The sequence below is a fragment of the Anabrus simplex genome, chromosome 4 (assembly GCF_040414725.1).
Source record: "Anabrus simplex isolate iqAnaSimp1 chromosome 4, ASM4041472v1, whole genome shotgun sequence".
NCBI lineage: Eukaryota > Metazoa > Arthropoda > Insecta > Orthoptera > Tettigoniidae > Anabrus > Anabrus simplex.
In genome coordinates this window covers 251,781,412-251,802,680 of record NC_090268.1, presented here as the reverse complement: position 1 = coordinate 251,802,680, position 21,269 = coordinate 251,781,412, and the positions used below count along the sequence as shown (strand labels likewise).

The 21,269-nt window shown below is 37.4% G+C and overlaps 1 protein-coding gene across 4 annotated transcripts in view; it reads right to left on the bottom strand.

Annotated features, from left to right (window-relative positions):
• LOC136872630 (scm-like with four MBT domains protein 1) overlaps positions 1-21,269 on the bottom strand; it is a 256,730-nt gene that overhangs the window by 74,278 nt on the left and 161,183 nt on the right. For all 4 annotated transcript variants that reach the window (XR_010859967.2, XM_067146434.2, XM_067146432.2 and 1 more), the window contains exons 13-14: positions 20,975-21,142; positions 14,563-14,782 (exon numbers count right to left, since the gene is read on the bottom strand). Coding sequence is in view for 3 of the 4 variants with exons in the window: in XM_067146434.2 (XP_067002535.2) it covers positions 14,563-14,782; positions 20,975-21,142 (388 nt within the window). In the remaining variant the exon portion in view is untranslated. The remainder of the gene's footprint in view (positions 1-14,562; positions 14,783-20,974; positions 21,143-21,269) is intronic.

Here is a 21,269-nt window from a genome sequence, read left to right as displayed (position 1 = left end):
ACTACAGAATGGAGATTGATCACTTATATCAATTTAAGTAAATTAGCAGAGGTATACACAGTAATTAGGAAGAACATACAGAAAACACAAGTGTTATGTTATCAATTAGAGAGTGAATTGAATTTTACCTGCCAACACGAAGTGCAGATGGAGATTAATCGCTTACAGAGAGTACAGGAATTAAGGGACACTTTGAAACAATTTACTAAGAATACAGTGAAATGTGAAAAGAGAGGTTTATTTAATTTTATAGGCACATTATCGAAAACATTGTTCGGGACGCTGGATAGCAAAGATGCTGAGATGTATCAGAATAAAATTTCAGAATTAGAGAAAGAACAGCTTTCAACACTTAAACTTGCGAAGGAACAACTTACGGTCACACGATCTACATTACAATCATTGAACAATACTTTATATGATGTAACAGTTAATGAGCTAAAATTAAACAAGAATTTAGAACAGATAAAAGAGTTTTTGGGAAATGAAACAAGTCTATTAAAACGCGAGTTCACTCAGTTAGATATTGAGATCGCCATTAACCGACATTTGATAGAGGACCTCATTTCACAGGTGTATGATCAATATAAGGTGATATCAGATGGAATAATGTATGCACAATTAGGGATTATTAATATGCAAATTTTGAGCCCTTCTGAGATTTTAAAAGCTTACAGGAAATCCCAAGATCAGTTTCCACAAGGGATGACCCTCCCTTTAGAGTTGGATATGGCTCGAGATTATTTAATTTACAGGATTGCAACTGTAAATGCATTCATAAATAAGAATATGTTGGTGTATGTAATTGAAATGCCTCTAAGTGACAAGAAAAACTTTCAGTTATATAAGATAATTCCTTTCCCTACGCTAATGAAAGACAGTGATGATAATGCAAATCATGATAATGTAAATATTGTAAAAGAATATGTTCATATCAGGGTAGAAAAAGACTTTGTTATTATTGATTCAGAGCAGCAGTTATATGCATATTTAAGTAAAGAACAAGTGAAAGACTGCAAACAAGTAGATGAAATTCACAGAGTGTGTACATCTAGTATTGTGTTAAAATTGGTACATGGACAGAAAGACTGCATTTTAACTTTATTGAAAGGGACAACAATAATGCCAAGTGAGTGTAATAAAAACATAATCAAAGTTAGTCAGCTTGTATGGTTACCTGTAAGTGACAATAAATATTTATATTTGACTCCATCACTTACAAGGATAACAGTAGTTTGTGAGGAAACACATAATGTAAATTTAGTAAATGTGGGTATAATTACAATGTATCAACCTTGTACAATTTACGGACCAGATAGTAAGATACGGTCCACAGGTAGTGTTAACACAACTTATACGAAGGATATAATTCCTGATATTTTATTAGAATATGAATGTTGTGAATATCTTAATAGTGATATAAAACTAAATGACTTACCTGAGTTAAAAGAGGTACCACTACACAGTCTACTAACACATATAGACGATGTCAAAAATTCAGGAGTAAAAATTGAAGATGTGGAAAATTTAATATTGGAAAAGGAAAAAGAGTTGTATACAAAGCAATTACATGCTGATATCAATGTATATAAAATCATAGTGTGGACGATAATGGCTATTGTGGCTCTAGTACTTTTGTTAACATGTTGCAAGTGTTGTCCTTGCTTTTCGGGAATTTTTAAGAAAAAGCACTGGGATCATGCTACTGCTTGCTGCACTCAAATTTGCTTTAAGCAGAAAATCATTAATGAGAATAGGGTTAAAGAGAGGTCATCAGATGATGACTTAGTGGTCCATTTTGAGAAACCAAGGTTAGCGAGTAGTCGCACCAGTATACATGATTCAGAAGTCAGTGTAGTTGCAATTGAAGACACAGCAACAGTACAAACACCCAGTAGCTTGAGATATAAAGAGAAAGGTAGAGTTTAAAGATAATAATGCCACACAGGGGAGACATTCCACATCCGGGGAAATTGTAAGCAAACACGAGTGTCTGACAGAAGTGTTTGCGTCAAGAGGACGCAAAGCACTTCTTCCCAGGCGGGAGAGGTGTCGTGAACGGCGGCTCACGACGCGCCTTCCGCGTATTAACGAGAGAGCGAACGGGTTCGAATGGGATTCGAATCCGCGAACTCCAGGGTAGAAAGCCTGTGATTTAAAAGTAGCAGGCATATGAACGCATGTATATATGAAGGGAAATGATAGGAGAGTTTGTGTATATTCATAACTCATAATTCATAAATGACAATAATAATAATAAGAGAAATAACAGAATATTTCAAAGAAGGATTTAGAATATTCGATGTTGCTTTGCGAGCTCGTAAGCCAAGAGCTTTGTGTCTCAATATTGTGAAACATTGTGTAAGTCAAATGCGCACTTCTTTAGGGTTAGAAATATACAGAGTCACGTGTAAGAGATGTAGAAACAGCTTCCAAATGTTCTAGAACAATGTGTGTAATGCAACGTGACAGGGTGGTTCTGCGCGCAACAACCAATCGGAGAACAGTGCAGTTGTGACGTGAACTAGTGACTTGTGGTGGTGGTGGTATATGAATCAGTACGATTATTCGAGAAAGAATAGAAGAAACTATATAACTGGGTAACTTGTAAACAGCAAGGCTTTTTGACTGTGATCCCTCGAAGAAGGCTTTTGACTCACGACACTCGAAGAAGGCTTTTGGACTAGTAGACCTCAAGGGAGGCTTTTCGACGGTAGGCAGTATCGCGCAGAAGAGTGAATAGTTAATTAGGGAGAACTGTTGGAGTACTGGTAGACTTAGCATTCAGTCGCAGACGCAGTAAAGTGATAGTAAGATAGAAGGGTATCAGGCTCTTGAACTGAGTGTGACTTGTTGCTGAACAATCACAAAGATTCTCCACACCGATTGTCAAAGTAGGTGTTGGAATATCAGCTTATAGACTAGCAGCTTAATTGTAATTGGGATAATTCACGTCGCCGCGAAGATTAACGAGTTCCAGGGATACCTACGCAGAAGAGGAGAAGACAAGAAGAGAAGAGTGAAGACGTCAGCTGTACAAGAATCAGCTATACTCCGTAGTTAAGTATTCAACAGTAAATATATGCATTATAAGTATTCTTGTGTGTACTAGGAACAAGACTTAAAGACATTCTCATAGATCTGAAGTTGAGAAGGGATTGAGAGTAAATGGTGTCAGAGATTTTATATTGTATGTATTATTGTATATATTGATGTGTGAATATCTTGGGTGTAGAATATAATTAGTGTTTAAACTTTGCCAATCTGACTATTCGCTCCCAGAACTCCGAACCCAAGTCCTCAGCCTGTTGTACATCCCTTAGGGTCACGACATATTCACTGAGAAGAAATATGTCTACTCCTATCTCGAAGGTCATCTACATCAAAAGATCATTGGCAGTTTGACTCCTGTGCATATTTGCCTGAATAACATGCATCATTTGCCACTAGTTTTAGCATTTTCGAGAGCTTCACGAACACTGTGCGGGCTCCTGAGCCAAGAACATGACTTCGATTAGCTTCGTCAACATTAAAGTCTGTACAAATTATGCATCTCGGATTTGCTTTGCAACCTACCGCCCTATGCCCAGCTTCTCTGCATTTAAAACAAAGTTTGCTTCTATCTGCATCTTACCGAGCTCGATAGCTGCAGTCGCTTAAGTGCGGCCAGTATCCAGTATTCGGGAGATAACAGGTTCGAACCCCACTGTCGGCAGCCCTGAAGATGGTTTTCTATGGTTTCCCATTTTCACACCAGGCAAATGCTGGGGCTGTACCTTAATTAAGGCCATGGCTGCTTCCTTCCCACCTCTAGCCCTTTCCCGTCCCATTGTCGCCATATGACCTATCTGAGTCGGTGCGACGTAAAGCAATTTGTAAAAAAAAAAAAACTGTATCTGCACCTTTGCAGTTTCGTGCATGATGCCCATATGAAAGACATCAAAATCAGCGAGTTACCATGGTCCTTTTTCAAATTCTACAATCCAACCATTCTATTAATTTTACAAATTTCCAAAAGTTTCTGAGCCTCCTTATCTTCTATCTGAACAGTAGCAAGTTTTTGCCCTCTGCTGTTCAGATTATTAATTGAGACTTTCAGTTCCCCTTCGAAATTCTGAAGATCCTGTCTTACAGCTTCCTCTACATGTAAAGCAGTGGTAATACTGTCCATGTCCCGAATTTCCAAGGTAGTGCGGGGGGGGGGTCAAAGTCTTCAAATCGCCATCCATTCCAAGGACATCTCTCGGAGATTTATTAAAATTGTCCCTGTTCTTGTTTTGTGTGGCTTTATTAAACTCTAGAAGAATCACCCCAGTCTGAGTTTTACAAATAGATCAAATGTTCACACCGCTATCTTCCGATTTTATTTTACTCCGAATACCCTTCAAAACATCTGCCAAGGTCTTGCTGCTTATTGATTTGATAAGAACAGCCTCTGAACTATCCCTTGGTTTTAAATGGGTCCATTTATCTTGGTTTTTCCCACTATCAATGACCTCAATCCTGCCAGAATCAACCCCATATATTAAAGGTTGAATATCTTTATCCTCCTTTACTTCTCTCTTCTTGTTTTTCTTGTAGGCAACCTTTACTTATCCCCATTTGTCACTAATGGTGTCGCATGCAATTCATTCATCCCTATGGTTGTTTGTTCCTGTTCTTGATTTTCCCTAGCTCTCTTCCAGGATGTCCTGCATGCCGCTCCAGCATCGAGAACTTCCTCCAATTTTCATAAGCCATTCTGACTTTCCATCTTAGGATTCTTAAGCGGAATTGCCAGAATGCCCTAGCGATCTCAAGATGTTCCTCCTCCTTATGCTGTTCGTCCATTATCATTTCCTGTGTTCCAAAGTTGGCACATTCAATACATTTCCACTGCTATTCTGACATTCTGAACTTCTGCCTCCATCATCATGCAAGAATGGAATCTAACTGACCGTGACTGAGCCACAGCAGCGAGAGATCCTGTCTTTCATGTCATATGTTCTTTGAAAGCAACTTATAACCTATAATAATCCTGATTGATCAAACACTTATCTACAATTGATTTGTCTACAAGCTGCCGAAATGATTTGATAAAGCTGTAAATCAATACTTTGTGTACTAAAAGAATATTCTAGCTCAGCTTCTAGTGACGCATATCATTAATTACATACGAATACATCATAAGAAGCACATACATATATTCACCCATCTTTCCATCATGCAACCAACAATGTAATAATAATAATGATGATATGATGATGATGATGATGATGATGATGATGATAAATTCTATAGAGCAGGTGTTTATATGCTTAAATGTAGTAGCTGTCCGTCCACTTATATTGGCCAAACAGGCAGAAACTTTGACACGAGGTACTTAGAACATGTAAATATAATAGATTTTCGGCTATAGGAAAACATATGATGGACTCAAACCATAAATTCACAAATATTGATCAAGATCTAAAAATCTTTAAAATGGTTAATACTAAAAATCTTTGAAAATTGTTTCATCCACCTAGATCAATACTTTAATCCCAATTTCAATTTTAATGAGATATCAGAAAAAGCAAACCCTTTACCTGATCTATTAATTCCTATTTTCAATAAAAAGAAATTATGTACTCTAAACCCCCTTCTTTATTTTTCTCCAAATTCCCTCCAGCAACCACCCACTATTCCACATCCCTCAGCCCCATCTTAGGCTACACTATACCTCCCTTCTCTCCTTCCTCCCATCTACAACTCAGCTCTATTCTATTTCTTTGCTTTTGCTCTTTCAACTTTTACAATGATCCATATTGGAAACAAATGAACGTCTCAACACTTTCCCATCAACATTATTCTGTTCACACTTCTTTCAGCCGAACTCAATTCAAGAAGATTCTTCAAGTGCTAGTATTTTAAGTGTTTCACCTAGTCTATTGTAAAGTGTATTCTTCAAATTGGAAGAAAACTTTGAGAAACTATACAAGACGCGTGATCGTGATGAGTGTAAGTAAGTAAGTAAGTAAGTAAGTAAGTAAGTAAGTAAGTAAGTAAGTAAGTAAGTAAGTAAGTAAGTAAGTAAGTAAGTAATTCGTCTTTATTCGTGGCAAAGTTAGGGCTCAAGGCCCTCTCTTCCACTTAACCACAATACATAAAATAATTAACATACATTTAATATTTAACTACTACAAATCTTTTTAAAATAATATAGTACTAATAGAAAATTTGGAGATAGTAATAAAAGAAATGATTATAGAATGTACAACATGACAATCTAAATGAACATGATAATAATTATAAAACTAACACTAGTGATAATAAAAGAAGGAAACAGTAAAAACCTATAACTAGCAAATATATATCTAATTTTTATGAAAATACGCTCATTCACACACTCATTCACGCTACACACATCCTAAAGTCAGCTAGAAGTATTCAGCAAGTGATTTCGACAATCCATCTTAAATCTCCTACAAGAACGCAAATCCCTAATGGTAGCAGGTAGGGTATTCCACAGCCTCGCGGCAGTGACTACAAAGGAGCGGTTGGAAGTCCTGGAGTGACTGAGAGATATTGTTAAACAGGAGCCAGATCGTGTATCGTGGTTATGATAGGAGGAGAGGTAATTAAAGTTTGATGAGAGATAATTCGGTACACCTGAGCTTAGAACTCCATGCAGAAGGGACATGTGGAGACTGCGATGCTCATGAACACGAAGCCATGACAACTCCCTGCAATAAGGTGAAATGTGTGAATCATATCGCAGCTTAAATATGAATCGAATACAGGTGTTTAAACTCCATTCAAGCATCTTGTTACTATCTTGAGATATGTCCGTAAGTACAGTGTTGCAGTAGTCTAGTATTGGTAAGATTAGGGATTTTACCAGTTGCATTTTAAGATGTTTTGGAAATATAATGGAGTAGCGTTTGAGAGGAAAAAGGAATTTCTGCACTTTAGGCAGGCATGTGTCACTTGTTCAGTCCAATTTAGTGTCTCAGTCATTATAATGCCTAAGTTTCTTACTGACGTACAATAGGGCACGACAATATTATTTAAAATAATTGGGGGTACATGTCTACTTTTTAACAAGTTAAGGTTTCTTTTGGTACCAAATATAATAGCCTGAGTTTTGTTGGGATTTATTAACAAGCTGTTATTTTTCGCATAGTCATTCAGTCATCGTAAGTCAAAATTTACTCTGTCAATGGCTACATCTATGTCTTGCGGATATGAGTGATAATAAATCTGAAGATCATCTGCATAGATATGGTACTTGCTATATTTCAATGCGTCCCCCATGTCGTTCACACTAACAACAAATAAAAGTGGGCCCAAAACCAACCCCTGCGGGACACCTATTGACTTGTTATGCCATCCTGAGTACATTGTTCCCATTGATACACGTTGCCGACGGTCAGTGAAGTAGGAGCTAAACAATTTAAGAGATGTCATATTAAAATTGAGACTACGGAGTTTCAGCAGTAGTAACCTAGGGCTAACTGTGTCAAATATATCATAGAAAAGAAAATAAAAGATCCTCCTGATCAATACTAATTTAATAATTTAGTATACTAATTTAGTATTGATCAGGTGGATCTTTTCTTTTCTTTTCTATGATAAATGGTAATTATCAATACAGAACATAATGAAATTAATTAATCAAGATAACTGTGTCAAAGGCACTGCTTAGGTCTAGTAGTGTTGCTACAGTCACATAACATTGGTCTATCACTTGTATGATATCGTCAGTAACTCGCAGTAATGCTATGTCCTTTTTTAAAGCCAGATTGAAAAGGGTCAAGGAGGGAATTCTGGGTCAGGTATAAAGTGATTTGTGCATGAATCAGACGTTCAAGTGCTTTTGCGATGGGTGGCAGGATGGACACAGGGTGGTAATCTGATGGAGAATCCAAGGTATTGTTTTTCGGGATAGGCCTTATTAGTGCGTCTTTCCAAACGTTAGGGAATACGCCATTGGTCAGGCAGTAGTTGAATATGTGAGTCAGTATTGGTAGTACAGCCTCCATGATGTTTTTAAAGTTTATCGAGATACCGTCATTAACTGTCGCATCGGAAGTGATAAAGTACAGCACATGTTTAACATTACTTGCGCTAACGGTGTGGAAAGAGAAATGGTCGCGCTCGGAACGGCATGTTGAGTTTGTGGGATTAGCCGGTAATGGAACTGGTCCGACTTTAGGCTGAGAAAAGTAATTATTTAACGTATCTAGAGATATGGTGGGAATGTGCTCTTCTACGGCTTTGCCTATGCCCAAAGATCGTAACTTCTTCCAGATTTGGTTTAAATTATTACTTCCCGCTAACTGTTCAAAGTAGTGGCATTTACTGTTTCTAATTAGCTGTTTAACTTTGTTTCTCAGTTTCCTGTACTGCTCAAAGTCATCTTTGTCACGCGTTCGTCTGAATTGTCTGTACCAACGGTCACGGCTGGCCATAACTGATCTTATCTCGGTCGTCAGCCAAGGAGAAGGGGGGAGGGAAAACCTTACCTGCCTCTCCGGAGTATGTTTGTCATACAAGGTTAGCACTAATGAGTTGAATCTGTTAACCTTTGAGTCAATGTCATGAAGATTACGTATGTCATCCCACCGTAAGTTATATGCGTCATTGTGTAGGTCATCTAATTCAATATGTTTTATGTCTCTTGAAATAACGTAGCATGGTTTATACTTCGGTCCTCGGATAGACTAACATAAGTACAATAAGTCATGAGTTGAAATCCCAGGAGCTGGGATCTGTACGTGCTTAATGACTTTCTGGGGTTGATTTGCAATTATACGGTCAATTAAAGTGTGAGTCGTGTGGTCTGGGTAGTAGACATGGTTCGTAGCTTCACGTGGTAGGATTTCCATGTTCAGAGCATGGAATATGTGACACAACTTATCTGATTCACTGGCTTGTTTTAACAAGTCAGTATTAAAATCACCCATGACTACGACATCTTCGTAGACTGAGATAAGATCAGTTAAAGCTGCTTTGAAGTCCTCCATTTGTCTAATATTAGGTGGCTTATATACAATTCCTATTAATATTTTCTTATTACAGTCGAGTTTAACAAACATATACTCAGGTCGCAGGGGAAGGCTTGGGTCTGAGGTGCAGATAATCTTGCATTTTAAATCAATCCTGTGGTAAAAGGCTACTCCACCACCTCGCCTGTCAGAACGGTCATGTCGTAAGAGTGAGTATCCGTCGAGATTTACAGCACAAGACAACAAATCTCCACGTAACCACCTTTCTGATATGTGAATACACTGCACCTTATTATTTTTGAAAATCGCCATTAGTTCTTCTAGGTAAGCTGCAATGGATAGTGAATTTAGGTGACAACATGAGAGAGCTCTCGGGTGATTCATCAGCTGTCTCCTCAGAATTGACCCCGTTGCCTCAGGGTATGGGAGGGGTGAGGGTTGAGTTAAGAGGGGAGGCGAGCAATGCGGGTCGTTGACACAAGGGATAGATTCGTCTACCAACATAACAGGAAAACTAATAGTAGGTACATGAAATAAGATGAGCTTACGTGAGAACAGCATTGAATACATCCACTGACTATTATATACAGACACTCGCTCACACACAAACGTAAACTACTGAAAACACACAATAAAATTGAACAGTCCACTCGTTCATCCTCCACAGCGAAGGCATTTAGTTGCGCAATCGTGCATATTTGATTCTTTGTGTTATCTTTCAAAACGCATATTCTCCCGTCCTGAGTCCAACAGTTTCTTGGTCCCCAAAATTCCCTAGAATTTCAATGTCTGAAAGGATTCTCGATGCCAGTGATCCCATGGCCAATCATGGCCCTGCTTGCTTTTTAGCAATTAAAATAATGTTTGGAATAAAGAAAGATTTTCAGTCCTTTTGAACCTAACACGTATTTTTACATTAATGAAGCTCATATCTTTAAATAACTCATTGAGAGCTCAATCAAAAATTTATTTTTGATTATGTCCAGAGACTTATTATACACATCTTCAGATGGTTCTTCTGGGACGCCATGTAGCAGTAGTCAATTTCGGCAACTATATTGCTCTGCCTCATCCTGTTTCTGAATTTTATCCTCAATCGCGCTTAGCTGTTTCTTTGGGTCACCAATTGCAGTTGTTACTTGCAATTTGAATGCCTGGAAATCGCCATCCAGCGTTTGAAGCACAGTCGAAGGGTTGGCAGCACTTACAGCGGAGTCCAAGCGAGCTTGAAAGTCCTTCATCACCTCTTTAAATTCACTTATTTTCCTAGTTGCTTCTGTCAGAGCCATAACGGGAGTGTAAAACTGAGGCTTGTCAATTTATGTTGCACAGCTATGCACAGATCAAGTGCTTTCTCCAACTTATTATGCAAATCGAGTAGGATGTTTACGGAGCGAAATTATTCACTCAGCACACTAGTCGCCATCTTGTTTGAGTGTTTAATATTCAACTCTTGTCTTGCACCAAATATCAACAGCACATGCTTGCTTTATAAATTTTATCTATCTACAATTCATGTCTTGCCTTAACTTTAATGGTTTTGACTGATGATGGTCTCTAGCAAGACCGAAACTAGTTTAATAATAATAATAATAATGTTATTTGCTTTACGTACCACTAACTACTTTTACGGTCTTCAGAGACGCCGAGGTGCCGGATATTAAGTCCCGCAGGAGTTCTTTTACGTGCCAGTAAATCTACCGACACAAGTCTGTCGTATTTGAGCACCTTCAAATACCACCGGACTGAGCCAGGATCGAACCTGTCAAGTTGAGGTTAGAAGGCCAGCGCCTTAACCATCTGAGCCACTCAGCCCGGCGAAACTAGTTTTGTCAAATATATGTAACTTCTTTTAGTTTACAATAAATAGTGTAGTAGTGAATAGGTGGAAACCTTTTTACTTTGCTTTATATTATATTGCTCTTTAATACGGAATATTACCTATGGTGCGTATACATGCGTATACATGTCTGAAAGGATTCCCGATGCCAGTGATCCCACGGCCAACCCATCCCAGAGTCTGTTTACATTTTTATTTACCGTTTTCCACCGATCATAGTTACTTTTTGTTTTGTTGGCCCTGCTTGCATTTTAGCAATTAAAATAATGTTTGGAATAAAGAAAGATTTTCAGCCCTTTTGAACCTAACACGTTTTTTTACATAAGCACTGAAACTACGCAGAACATATAACATGCCAGCTAGATATGAAGACTTTGGAAAGAAACCAAAATACGATCTCTGATGCCCTGAAGGAAAATGCTAGACTGTAAATTGTACAGTTCAATGAAAAAGTATGTTTAAATAGGCTTTTCCTTCAGTTGGTAATTGATGCAGTGCTCTATTTACGTAAGCAAGAGCTAGCTTTTCGTGGTCATGACAAAACATTAAATTCAATAAATCATGGTAATTTTAAGGAATTGTTAATAATGCTGGTATCAAGGAGCCCTGCAGAAATACAAAACCAGTATTTTAAGATAAAAGGTGTGTTTAGTGGCGAATTAAAGAGTATTCAAAATGAGTTAATCGAGTGCATTTTAGAATACATCAATGATTTTGTAAATATTTTTGTTAAACATAAAAAAGTTATTTTCAAGTGTAAACATTAATATGTTAATGAATTCACTGATTTCCACTTTGCTTAATGGGCTATGTGCTGTTAACGTTTCTTGTATGTTGTTTGTTTCACTAACCGGAATGTTCGAATACATGTCCCTGACATTGAAACTATGGATTGTATTGACCTCGGATAATATTATGTTTTTCGTTCTAGAACAAAAATCTATGGTATTCCAAAGACTAGTCCCTACACTAAACATGTAATGTTTCTTTAGGGACTTCAGTATGAATTCTGCTGTTTTGTACATGGGACTGTTCCTGAAAATTAATACTGGTCTAATCGATGTTCCTTGTTTGTGTACTTTGGGCAATGACTTCAACATAGGCAACCCTGGGTTCATACACTGCCTGACAAAAAATGTTACATACCCAGGAGTGGTTGAAAGTGAATGAAACTATACATGCTGAAAGACTATGTGCCTTTACTGAACTGATTATAATATGGGATGAAAGAGACAAGACCGTTGGCAGTTACAGGTGAAATGTTGGCGCCAGGCCAGTACAGTGTTGCACCCACCACTGGCCGTAATGCACGCCCTTATGCAGTTCAAAAGGGTGTCAAACAGCCTTTGGATCCTCTCCTGAGGCAAGTTCGTCCACAGTTGTTGCAGCTGTCCCTCCAGATCACACAGGTTGGTACTGGAACAAATCTCCTTCCAATGTCATCCCACAAGTGTTCAACGATGGAGAGGTCCAGGGATCTTGCTGGCCATAGGAGGACCTCAATATGCTCTACGCAGTCTATAGACAAATGTGCTGTGTGTGGACGTGCATTATCTTGTTGGAACACTGTCCCAGGGTGTTGTGCCATAAGGGGTAGGATGTGAGGACACAAAATGTCTGTGACATATCGCTGTGCCGTCGAAGTGTGCCGAAGCATTATTAGAGGTGACCTGAATGCATATCGTATGGATCTCCACATGATGCCAGGGATTGATTACGCCTGTGTCTCTTTCCACAATATGGGCAGGATCTGCCCTATGACCTCAACGCCGCCAAACCTGCACACGACGGTCATTGGAGGTTATGGAGAAGCGGGATGCATCACTGAATATGATGCAACGCCAGTCGTCCTCTGCCCATGCCACCCAAGCAAGGCACCACTCCAAACGCAGGCACTGGTGTTCTGGTGTCAATGGCAACCGATGCATGGGGCGGCAGGACTCCAATCCGGTGGATGCGAGTCGACGAGACACTGTGAGGGGAACTCATAGGATGTTGTAGTGTCTCCAGTACATGTTCATAGATGGCGGCTGCCAAAGTTATGGGATCCCACAAAGCTTGGTGCACAATACAACGGCCCTCCCTCAGGATGGTGTTTCTTGGTCGACCTGAACCTGCACGACATAACTGGGTGCCCTCATGTACCCACTGAGTCCAACATCAGGCCACTGTTACGTCTGAATGGCCCACATGTCTGGCAATTGCACAATACGACCAACCAGCCTGATGCAGTCCCACAATGCGGCCTCTGTCAAATGTTGTTAATTGGTGGATAGGCTGTCTATCGCGTCTGTGAATCATCACGGCTGCTTCGTATTGTATGTAGTCCTCTCTGCACATCTTGCCTAACTGTCTGACTCACAGCAGTTGACTGTTAACAACTTAACAGGACGATGCCATCACAAATGCACTCTGGTGGGCGTTCTACACATTACAGATCCTTGTAAATCTAATCATTTACTCATACATTAATGGTATGCATTATACCGAAATGGGATAATATTAGACCACTCCTTCTGGTTGCTTAACTTTTTTTGTCAGGCAGTGTATTTACTAAGTAATTTGTTTCTTTTGACTCCATCAGGAAGTTAGTGTTTGCCAAAATTTACTTAAATTCTTTTGTATAGTACTAGTGAGATTCCTCTTTATCAGACTAAACTTATCCCCTGTTAAAAAGTCATTTGTTTAATTAAAGTAATCTTCATTCATCAAAACTATAGTATTTCCCTTATCTGCTTTCATGATATTATCTTTTATTTTCTTATTGATCCATTGCAAATTGTTATTTACGCTAACAACTGTGGTAATTTTTTGTTCCGTTATTTTGCAAATTTTCTTTCTGGCCTCAAACCTCATTTTCTCCTGTTCATCTATTGGAACCTCTTCAAGTGCGACCTCAGTTTCCGCTATCAATTTCACTAATTCCCTGCTATGAATGGTCCTATTAGTGTGTGGCCAATTGTGTTTTAGGCCTTTTTCTAGAATCTCAACTTCATCTGTATTAAAATCAACATTGGTAATGTTTTCTATTGGTGGACAGAATGCAAGTGTTGTTGTGTTGTTTTCTTCGCTTGTGTTGTGTTTGGCACTAATAAGATTCTGAAATTGTTTATCTAAAGTTTCTTGTGTTTTCTTTAAGATTGTGAATAAGGAGAAACCTATGTTAAATTGCACCTCATGCCATTCCAGAGCCAAAACTTTACTGATGATACGTAAATGCAACTCAAAGTGAGCTATTCAGCTAATTTTGTTCTTAATCCAAATGAGGTTCACTTTCCACTGTGTTCTCATTTCGTGGTGTTCCAATCTACCTCTCTTCTGGATGAATTTCAAATGTTTGGGTATAACATTCCCTTTTAGACATATTTTGAGAAAATTCAGATCATTTGAAATACTAAGGATTTTAACCTCTCTGTGTTCTTATATTTATTGATCAATTTTCTTGCCTGATTGATATGATCAACATCTATAATTTTGACCATAATGGCCACCAATGGTCCTATTGACTTAAATCTATATTATTAACTAAGGATCCGCCTTGTAAATATAATACGAGACGAGGTAATGGCCATCATTTTTTTATACTGAAGACGAAAAAGAATGCTGTAAAGGATGAGATATACAGATAAGAGCAGTATAACAGACTGGAAATTAACTCTGTAATAAAATATGTAGAAAAATGTATAAACAAAGAAGTACTAAATAAAATATTTTCATTCATAGAGAATTAATCAAGTAAGTTATATGTTTTACCTGTCGGCTCGATTATTTTGACTTCTTGTAGTACTACTTGGCAATATATCTTTGTGAGGCCAATGTCCAGCTCGCATTTGCAAAGCGAAGTTAGGCAGCTTGGCTCCACGGGTTTTAACGCCTGACTTGGGAATATCTTTCTGGATAAGTTTTCTTTTTGCAGCAACTGGACTACTACTCTCTGAACTGCAGTGTCTCTGATCACCACTTAGTTCCTCACCTGAAACAATACATAAAGCCAACTGTAAAAAAAAAAATAAAAAAAAAAATAAAAAAAAAATTATCAATCTTAAGCCCTAAGTAATGTGCCAATACACTATTCCAGAAGTGAAAATTCAATCCAACCGGAGTAAACGTGAAATTAAGCAAAATTAATAACTTCACAGTATATCACAGAAGTTCAGATTGTCGCAATATCAAAATGTATATAATCATAATGGCAGTGACAAAGACAAAAACAGGGGATTCAGATTGTTAAAAGAACCAACACTGTAGAAAAATGACAAGATGACTGACAAGCTTAGCGAGCTGATGTGTCGCAGATAAGAAGCGAATTTAATCATATAAAAAATATCAAAAAAATAAGAGAATTTGATAAGCACATATGAGCTATGATAATACGTTGATATAACGCAAGATATAGCATTATATAATCATAAAACATGTTATTTCCATCCTAAATGCTTAACAAGACTTGGAAACCAGCCAGCGTAAAGACGCCAAGAAAACTGTATCAATCAAAGAAGCAATAAGCCGAAATAACACAATATCATCGCTAGAAATTTTATAAACAAACCCATACAACATATAATTTGAGATTATTGCAGACATTTTGAAGGTCTGATAAGAAATACAGATAAAGCAAAGAAGTTTTTTTTTTTTTAATTGTTAAATTAGAAGGCTTTGCTATTATCCACATGCATCAGCTGATCTCATATATGTTCTTTATTTCTGTAACTGAGCAACACAAGATGATGGCTCTCTAAGAAGGTGGGCGACAAACTACGTGGAATAACCTAAGCTGAACTGTGAGGGACCAACACCGAAGATGACGTCTGCATAGCCAGCCTCACAGCACGACGATGGCCCCCGGCAGCGGAGAATGAACAAGACATAAATCATTCCAAAAGCGAAGGAAAAGAGATAAGTTTCTTAAATAAAAATATGTAGTTTAGTAAATGTTATTTTGAGTAGATCATTTATAGTTGAAGTGTTGAGACTGTGTCATTATAATCTTCAAAATAACGTATATTATGTTAGATTCTCATGAGAGGTTTCTGTATATATCTATATAAAAGGGAATAGGTAGTCATCTACAAGATATATCCAAACCCCAGCTAGAGTAATGTGTTATCCAAATATGTTATGCCATAGTAGGTATGAAGTTCTCATAAGAAGAATATTTTATGATGTTGTATATATTCCAAGTGATAGGTTGATATGAATATAGGTATTATATTTAGATAATACAAGTAGGTGATACGTTGCTATTATAAGGTAGAATGTCACGAGATATGCAAATGTCAGCAAACAAAAGGAATATTGTTATAATTTAAGAAAATGTTGATCCGATGTTGAGAATACATGAGAACAAGACTGCTTGTGCGTCAAGAGAGGTTATTGTGTGAAGAGTTCAGAATAATAATAAGAGACCGAGTTGAAATGAATAATGAATGAGATATGGAGTTGTTATATGAAAGAAATAAAGATGAATTGAATGGAAGTATGTGCTACGATGAAATGAAAGAAGAAATGGAGTATTAGAAGTGAGAAATGAGATGAGTAACGCAAACTGGGGTCATATGTGCTGATGATTGAATAACATTGCATTCTGTCAAGAACGCATATATTACAATAATAGTGATGTATTTTAACCTTTGTGGAATATTATGCTAGGAATTGGTCATCAAAAGATATCCCTATAAGAACGAGTGTTCATTACACTTGGACTTGTTAACATAGAACATCATCTGAAAAGTTGCATTCTTTTAACTTGATGATGGCATATTTAGATTAAAATGAAGGATCATTGCTACTGTATATAAGAATGTAGATGAACTGATGTACAATGTCTTCAAAAGTAATGTTTCCCAAATATTTTAATTGACTCACGCGAGATAACATAGTCATATTTAGACTCATTTAAGGTAGTGAATACCATGCTAGGCTTAATGATTACTTTAGTGTATACAGGAAAGTTATTTAAGATATGATTTTAAATTATATGATAATTTTAATTGATTTAAAGCAAAGTCTTGCTGAAACCAACAAGAAACTTATTACTTTTCCAGAGGCTTATGTTGAGATGTATTAAAAATATCATGAGATAATCCAACCTAAAAGTTAGTAACTTAAACATTATTTTAGCAAAATGGCTTATGAACAAGTGAGAACACTGCAATGGACAATGAATGTTAGCTACAAAGACTGTAATACCGTGATGTAACCATAATATTTTCCTATGATGAATGTGCATATATTAACAATTTTATTTTATGAAGGTTGAAAATATGAAGAATTTTTTGCATATTTCAATGACGATAACAAGAGGAAATGAAGAATGTCATCATTAACGAATAATTTCAACCCACCAGATGTTAACTAAAGAGCCTCCGTGGCTCAGACGGCAGCACGTCGGCCTCTCACCGCTGGATACCTTGGTTCAAATCCCGGTCACTCCATGTGAGATTTGTGCTGGACAAAGCGGAGGCGGGACAGGTTTTTCTCCGGGTACTCTGGTTTTCCCTGTCATCTTTCATTCCAGCAACACTCTCCATTCTCATTTCATAGCATCTATCAGTCATTAATAAATCACTTTGGGAGTGGCGACCCCATCGTACTAATAGCCTATATAAGATTCATTCATTACATCCCTGACCCGGTCAATGACTGGAAAACAGGTTGTAGGTTTCCATTTTTTCATTTTCAGATGTTAACTAATTAATTGATTTTGAATTTTATTACCATTATTTCATTTTTCTCCTCCAAGATTGTTATTTTTCTTAATAAATAACAGTAGTTAAAATTTACTTGAGATCTTATTTATTGCTTTCTACAGTAATGTAAGGTACCTTAGAGATAAGGCAATAATTTTTGGATAATCATATGATCCATGGATACAGGATACGTCGGATGAAGACGTTCATCAAGTCTACTGGGAGATAAAATATTACTCGGCATATCGGTTATCTTCCTGATCCCACGTAAAACAACTATACATTCAAGAACCCTGAGAGACTGGTCGAGATTTCTTTTACGTGGCCCATAATGGTAGCAGGAAAGATGTAGTAACAACTCCTTTTAAATGGCAGATTTTCACCTCATAAATTCAATGCAACTCTCTTATGTTCCAAATTCCTTGATTTTTCCTGAACACTGACACTCACCAGTAAGTCAACAAGACACTATACCAGACATATAAGACCTAATTATGTACCTTCTACACATTATACAGATGATACAGGTAATTTGTGTTACTGTGATGACCTTGGTCTAAAGGCTGCAATGAGCAGATCTGATTCCAAAACCACTTTCTGCTCTAATCATCTTTTCTGAGTCCATTATTTCCCTGACACTTAGGAAGTAGTTTCCATCGCTCATTTGACAGAAAAACTCTGAAGTCTTCATCAAATCTAAAGATTTCAAGTTTCCCCTGTAAGACATACTCCAACGAGAGGTGCAGCAACACAAATCTTATTAATGCGATTAGTGTCTTTGTTGTATGGATCAATTGCCCAGTCTGCCACCATAATATTGCCGTCCTAGTTGCACCCAAATAAAATAAAATAAATTATCTAGGAATGCAAACCTTTCTTCATCTAGCAACAAAAAAGGATACAAATGTGATGTAGTTTACTCTTTGTATTTATAATTTCCCACCATTTCCAAATGACTTGTAATGAAAGCTGTAGTCTCAGTCTCATTAAAACTTTCTTTAGCAGCCAGAGCTGCGCATGTACTTTCATGGAAAATGTTTACGGCCATCATAATATTCTGCCTTTCCAAGTTGGTAGGGTATAAAGTTCTGTAATTTAGTTTAAAGGCCTTTTTCAGAGTGTTGTTTGATTTTTCTCTGTACACAAAGTGCAGGTCACTAAATTGTGCTCTCAGAGAGAATTCCTCTTCATCTTTAGTGTCTTGTGCATCAAATTGTGGGAGGTATTGGAGTTGTCTTTCTGATTAAGACAGTCATTTCTAATACACTGACCAGCAAAATTATTGGATCACTTGAATTTTAAATTGTGAAACATTTGTTTTATTATTACCATTATTTTCATGAAAAAATTATCTAAGTAACTAAGGATAACAATGACAGATAACATTACTGATAACTTTTTCATGAAGATAATCAATGTAAATATTAAAACAAATGTTTCATAATTTAACATGCTTTTTTCCTTTGAAAGTTTAAGTGATCATTAATTTTGATCAGTAAATTTTTAACAGATTCACAGTATCATACATATAGTACACGGTGTGATCAATTTCTGGCAACGAAAGAATGAACTATCTTCTGAACCCAAACTTGGAATTGGAAACATATTCTGGTGTGGTCTACTGTTGTCCGAAATTACACACAGGATTCTGAAAACACATTGCTCTAACAAATCAATGGACTATTTTGTCTTACCCGCGAGACAGATGTTTCAATGGATTCAAGGAAATTACATGTTCTAAAGACGGAAAAGCTCCAGTTATCGTCAACACTTGCACAGTTTTTGCTTCACTTAACTGTTCTTGGTTTTCAGCAAATCCAACTGTTTCCCCACCTGTAAGAAATTTCTTCTTTAACACATATTTCTTCAAGTTGCAAATTACCCACTTTTCATCACACTTTTTCTGCAGCTTTTCTTCGTTACAATTACCTGGAGTTACATTAAGTGAAGAAGACAGAGGTAGACAGAGAAACAACCTATAAATTTTTACTACTATTAAACGTTTTCACTTTGTGCCCTGATAGAGTACGGTGGGCCAAGGAGATCTGAAGCCGTGATTTAAGGTGCTGAGATGGTGATGGGGTGGCGCCCATGGCCTATAAAAAGACATGTCCCAAAATTTGCCTTAGTGCAGAAGAATGGAAAACCACAGAAAACCATTCTCAGGTTAGCCGACGGTGGGAAGCAGATATTGCGTCTCCCGACTGCAGAGCTGCAAGGCCAGCAAACCTAGCCGCTGTTGAACTGAAGGCCACTCTGCTCAGTCAGTATAAATTATATGAATAAACTACAAATAAATAGGGACCGATGACCTAGATGTTAGGCCCCTTTAAACAACAAGCATCATCATCATCATCATCATCATCATCATCATCATCATCATCATCATCAAACTACAGAATAACCAAGTGGATCAAAACCAACTTATAGAAGGAATAAGATGTAACATTATTAAAGATTAAATTAATGAAGGAAAACAACAACAGGATGCAGAAGAATGGAAAACGAGGAAAACCATTCTCAGGTTAGCTGACGGTGGGAACCAGACACTAAAATTCATACAGCTATAGCATGCCAAAAGATATCACGAAAACCATTAATAAACAGTAAACATATCACACATGTAATGAGAATCTTATACCAAGTTACAGCTCGAATTCTCTGACAACAGCCCATAACCCCGACATCTACCAGTAAGACTAGAAGTGTCCCGCCATTCTGGCAGAAAATCGCCCATTCTTCCAGGCCTTGTATATCACGCAGGGAATGGTACAGAATGACCTGAACTCCCTACATTACTAATATCCCAGAGTTCACAACTTGCAGGAGACAGTGACCACAAAGCCCCATCTGATGCTGGAATGATGATGTTTGAATCATCAGTCCATAAACTGGTTTGGTGCATATCTCCATCCCATCCTACCCTGCACTAACCTTTTCATTTCTACATCCTACATCTGCTCTAATATGCTTGTCATATTCATACCTTGGTCAATCCGTACCCTTCTTACCGCCTACACTTCCCTCAAAAACAAACTGAACAAGTTCTGGGTATCTTAAGATGTGTCCTATCATTCTATCTCTTCTTCTCATCACATTTAGCCAAATCGATCTCCTCTCACCAATTCAATTCAGTATCTCTTCACTCATGATCTCTTCACCTTCAGCATTCTTCTGATGCTGGAATAGCTCCCATGAATTTGTACCAGATTCCTCTCTTTCATCTCTCACTTCCAATTTCCTTTTGTCAACTCTTGTTCTCTTTGAAACCACTTGATATTGTGAAAATTGCCCCATTATACCCCATTTCATAACAATTCTTCAATTAATACACCATTTCCTGATGGATCAAAACATTTTCCTTCTTGTCCTATAATCGAATGTTAAGAAAGGCTGAAAATCTTATTTGACCCTCAAAACAGTAATCACTACTATCTATATAATATTTATTTATAAATGAACCAAGAAAGACTTACCACATTCTGCTTGATGGTCACTGGTTCCCACATTGTCACTTTCAGTTCCAGGTTTTCCAAAACCTATCAGACGCTTTCTTCCACGTTTTTTCTTTGGCCTAGGAATCAAGTTACTTGCCTCCCCTTTTGGTCGACCAATCTTCCGTTTTCCTGGTACCCAGTACTGAGCTGAAAGTAGATAATCAAGCTAAAAGTTTATAATGATTACATTGTGCACATACGGTTTTTAATAATAATGTTATTGTCTTTACGTCCCACTAACTACTTTTACAGTTTTCAGAGATGCTGAGGTGCC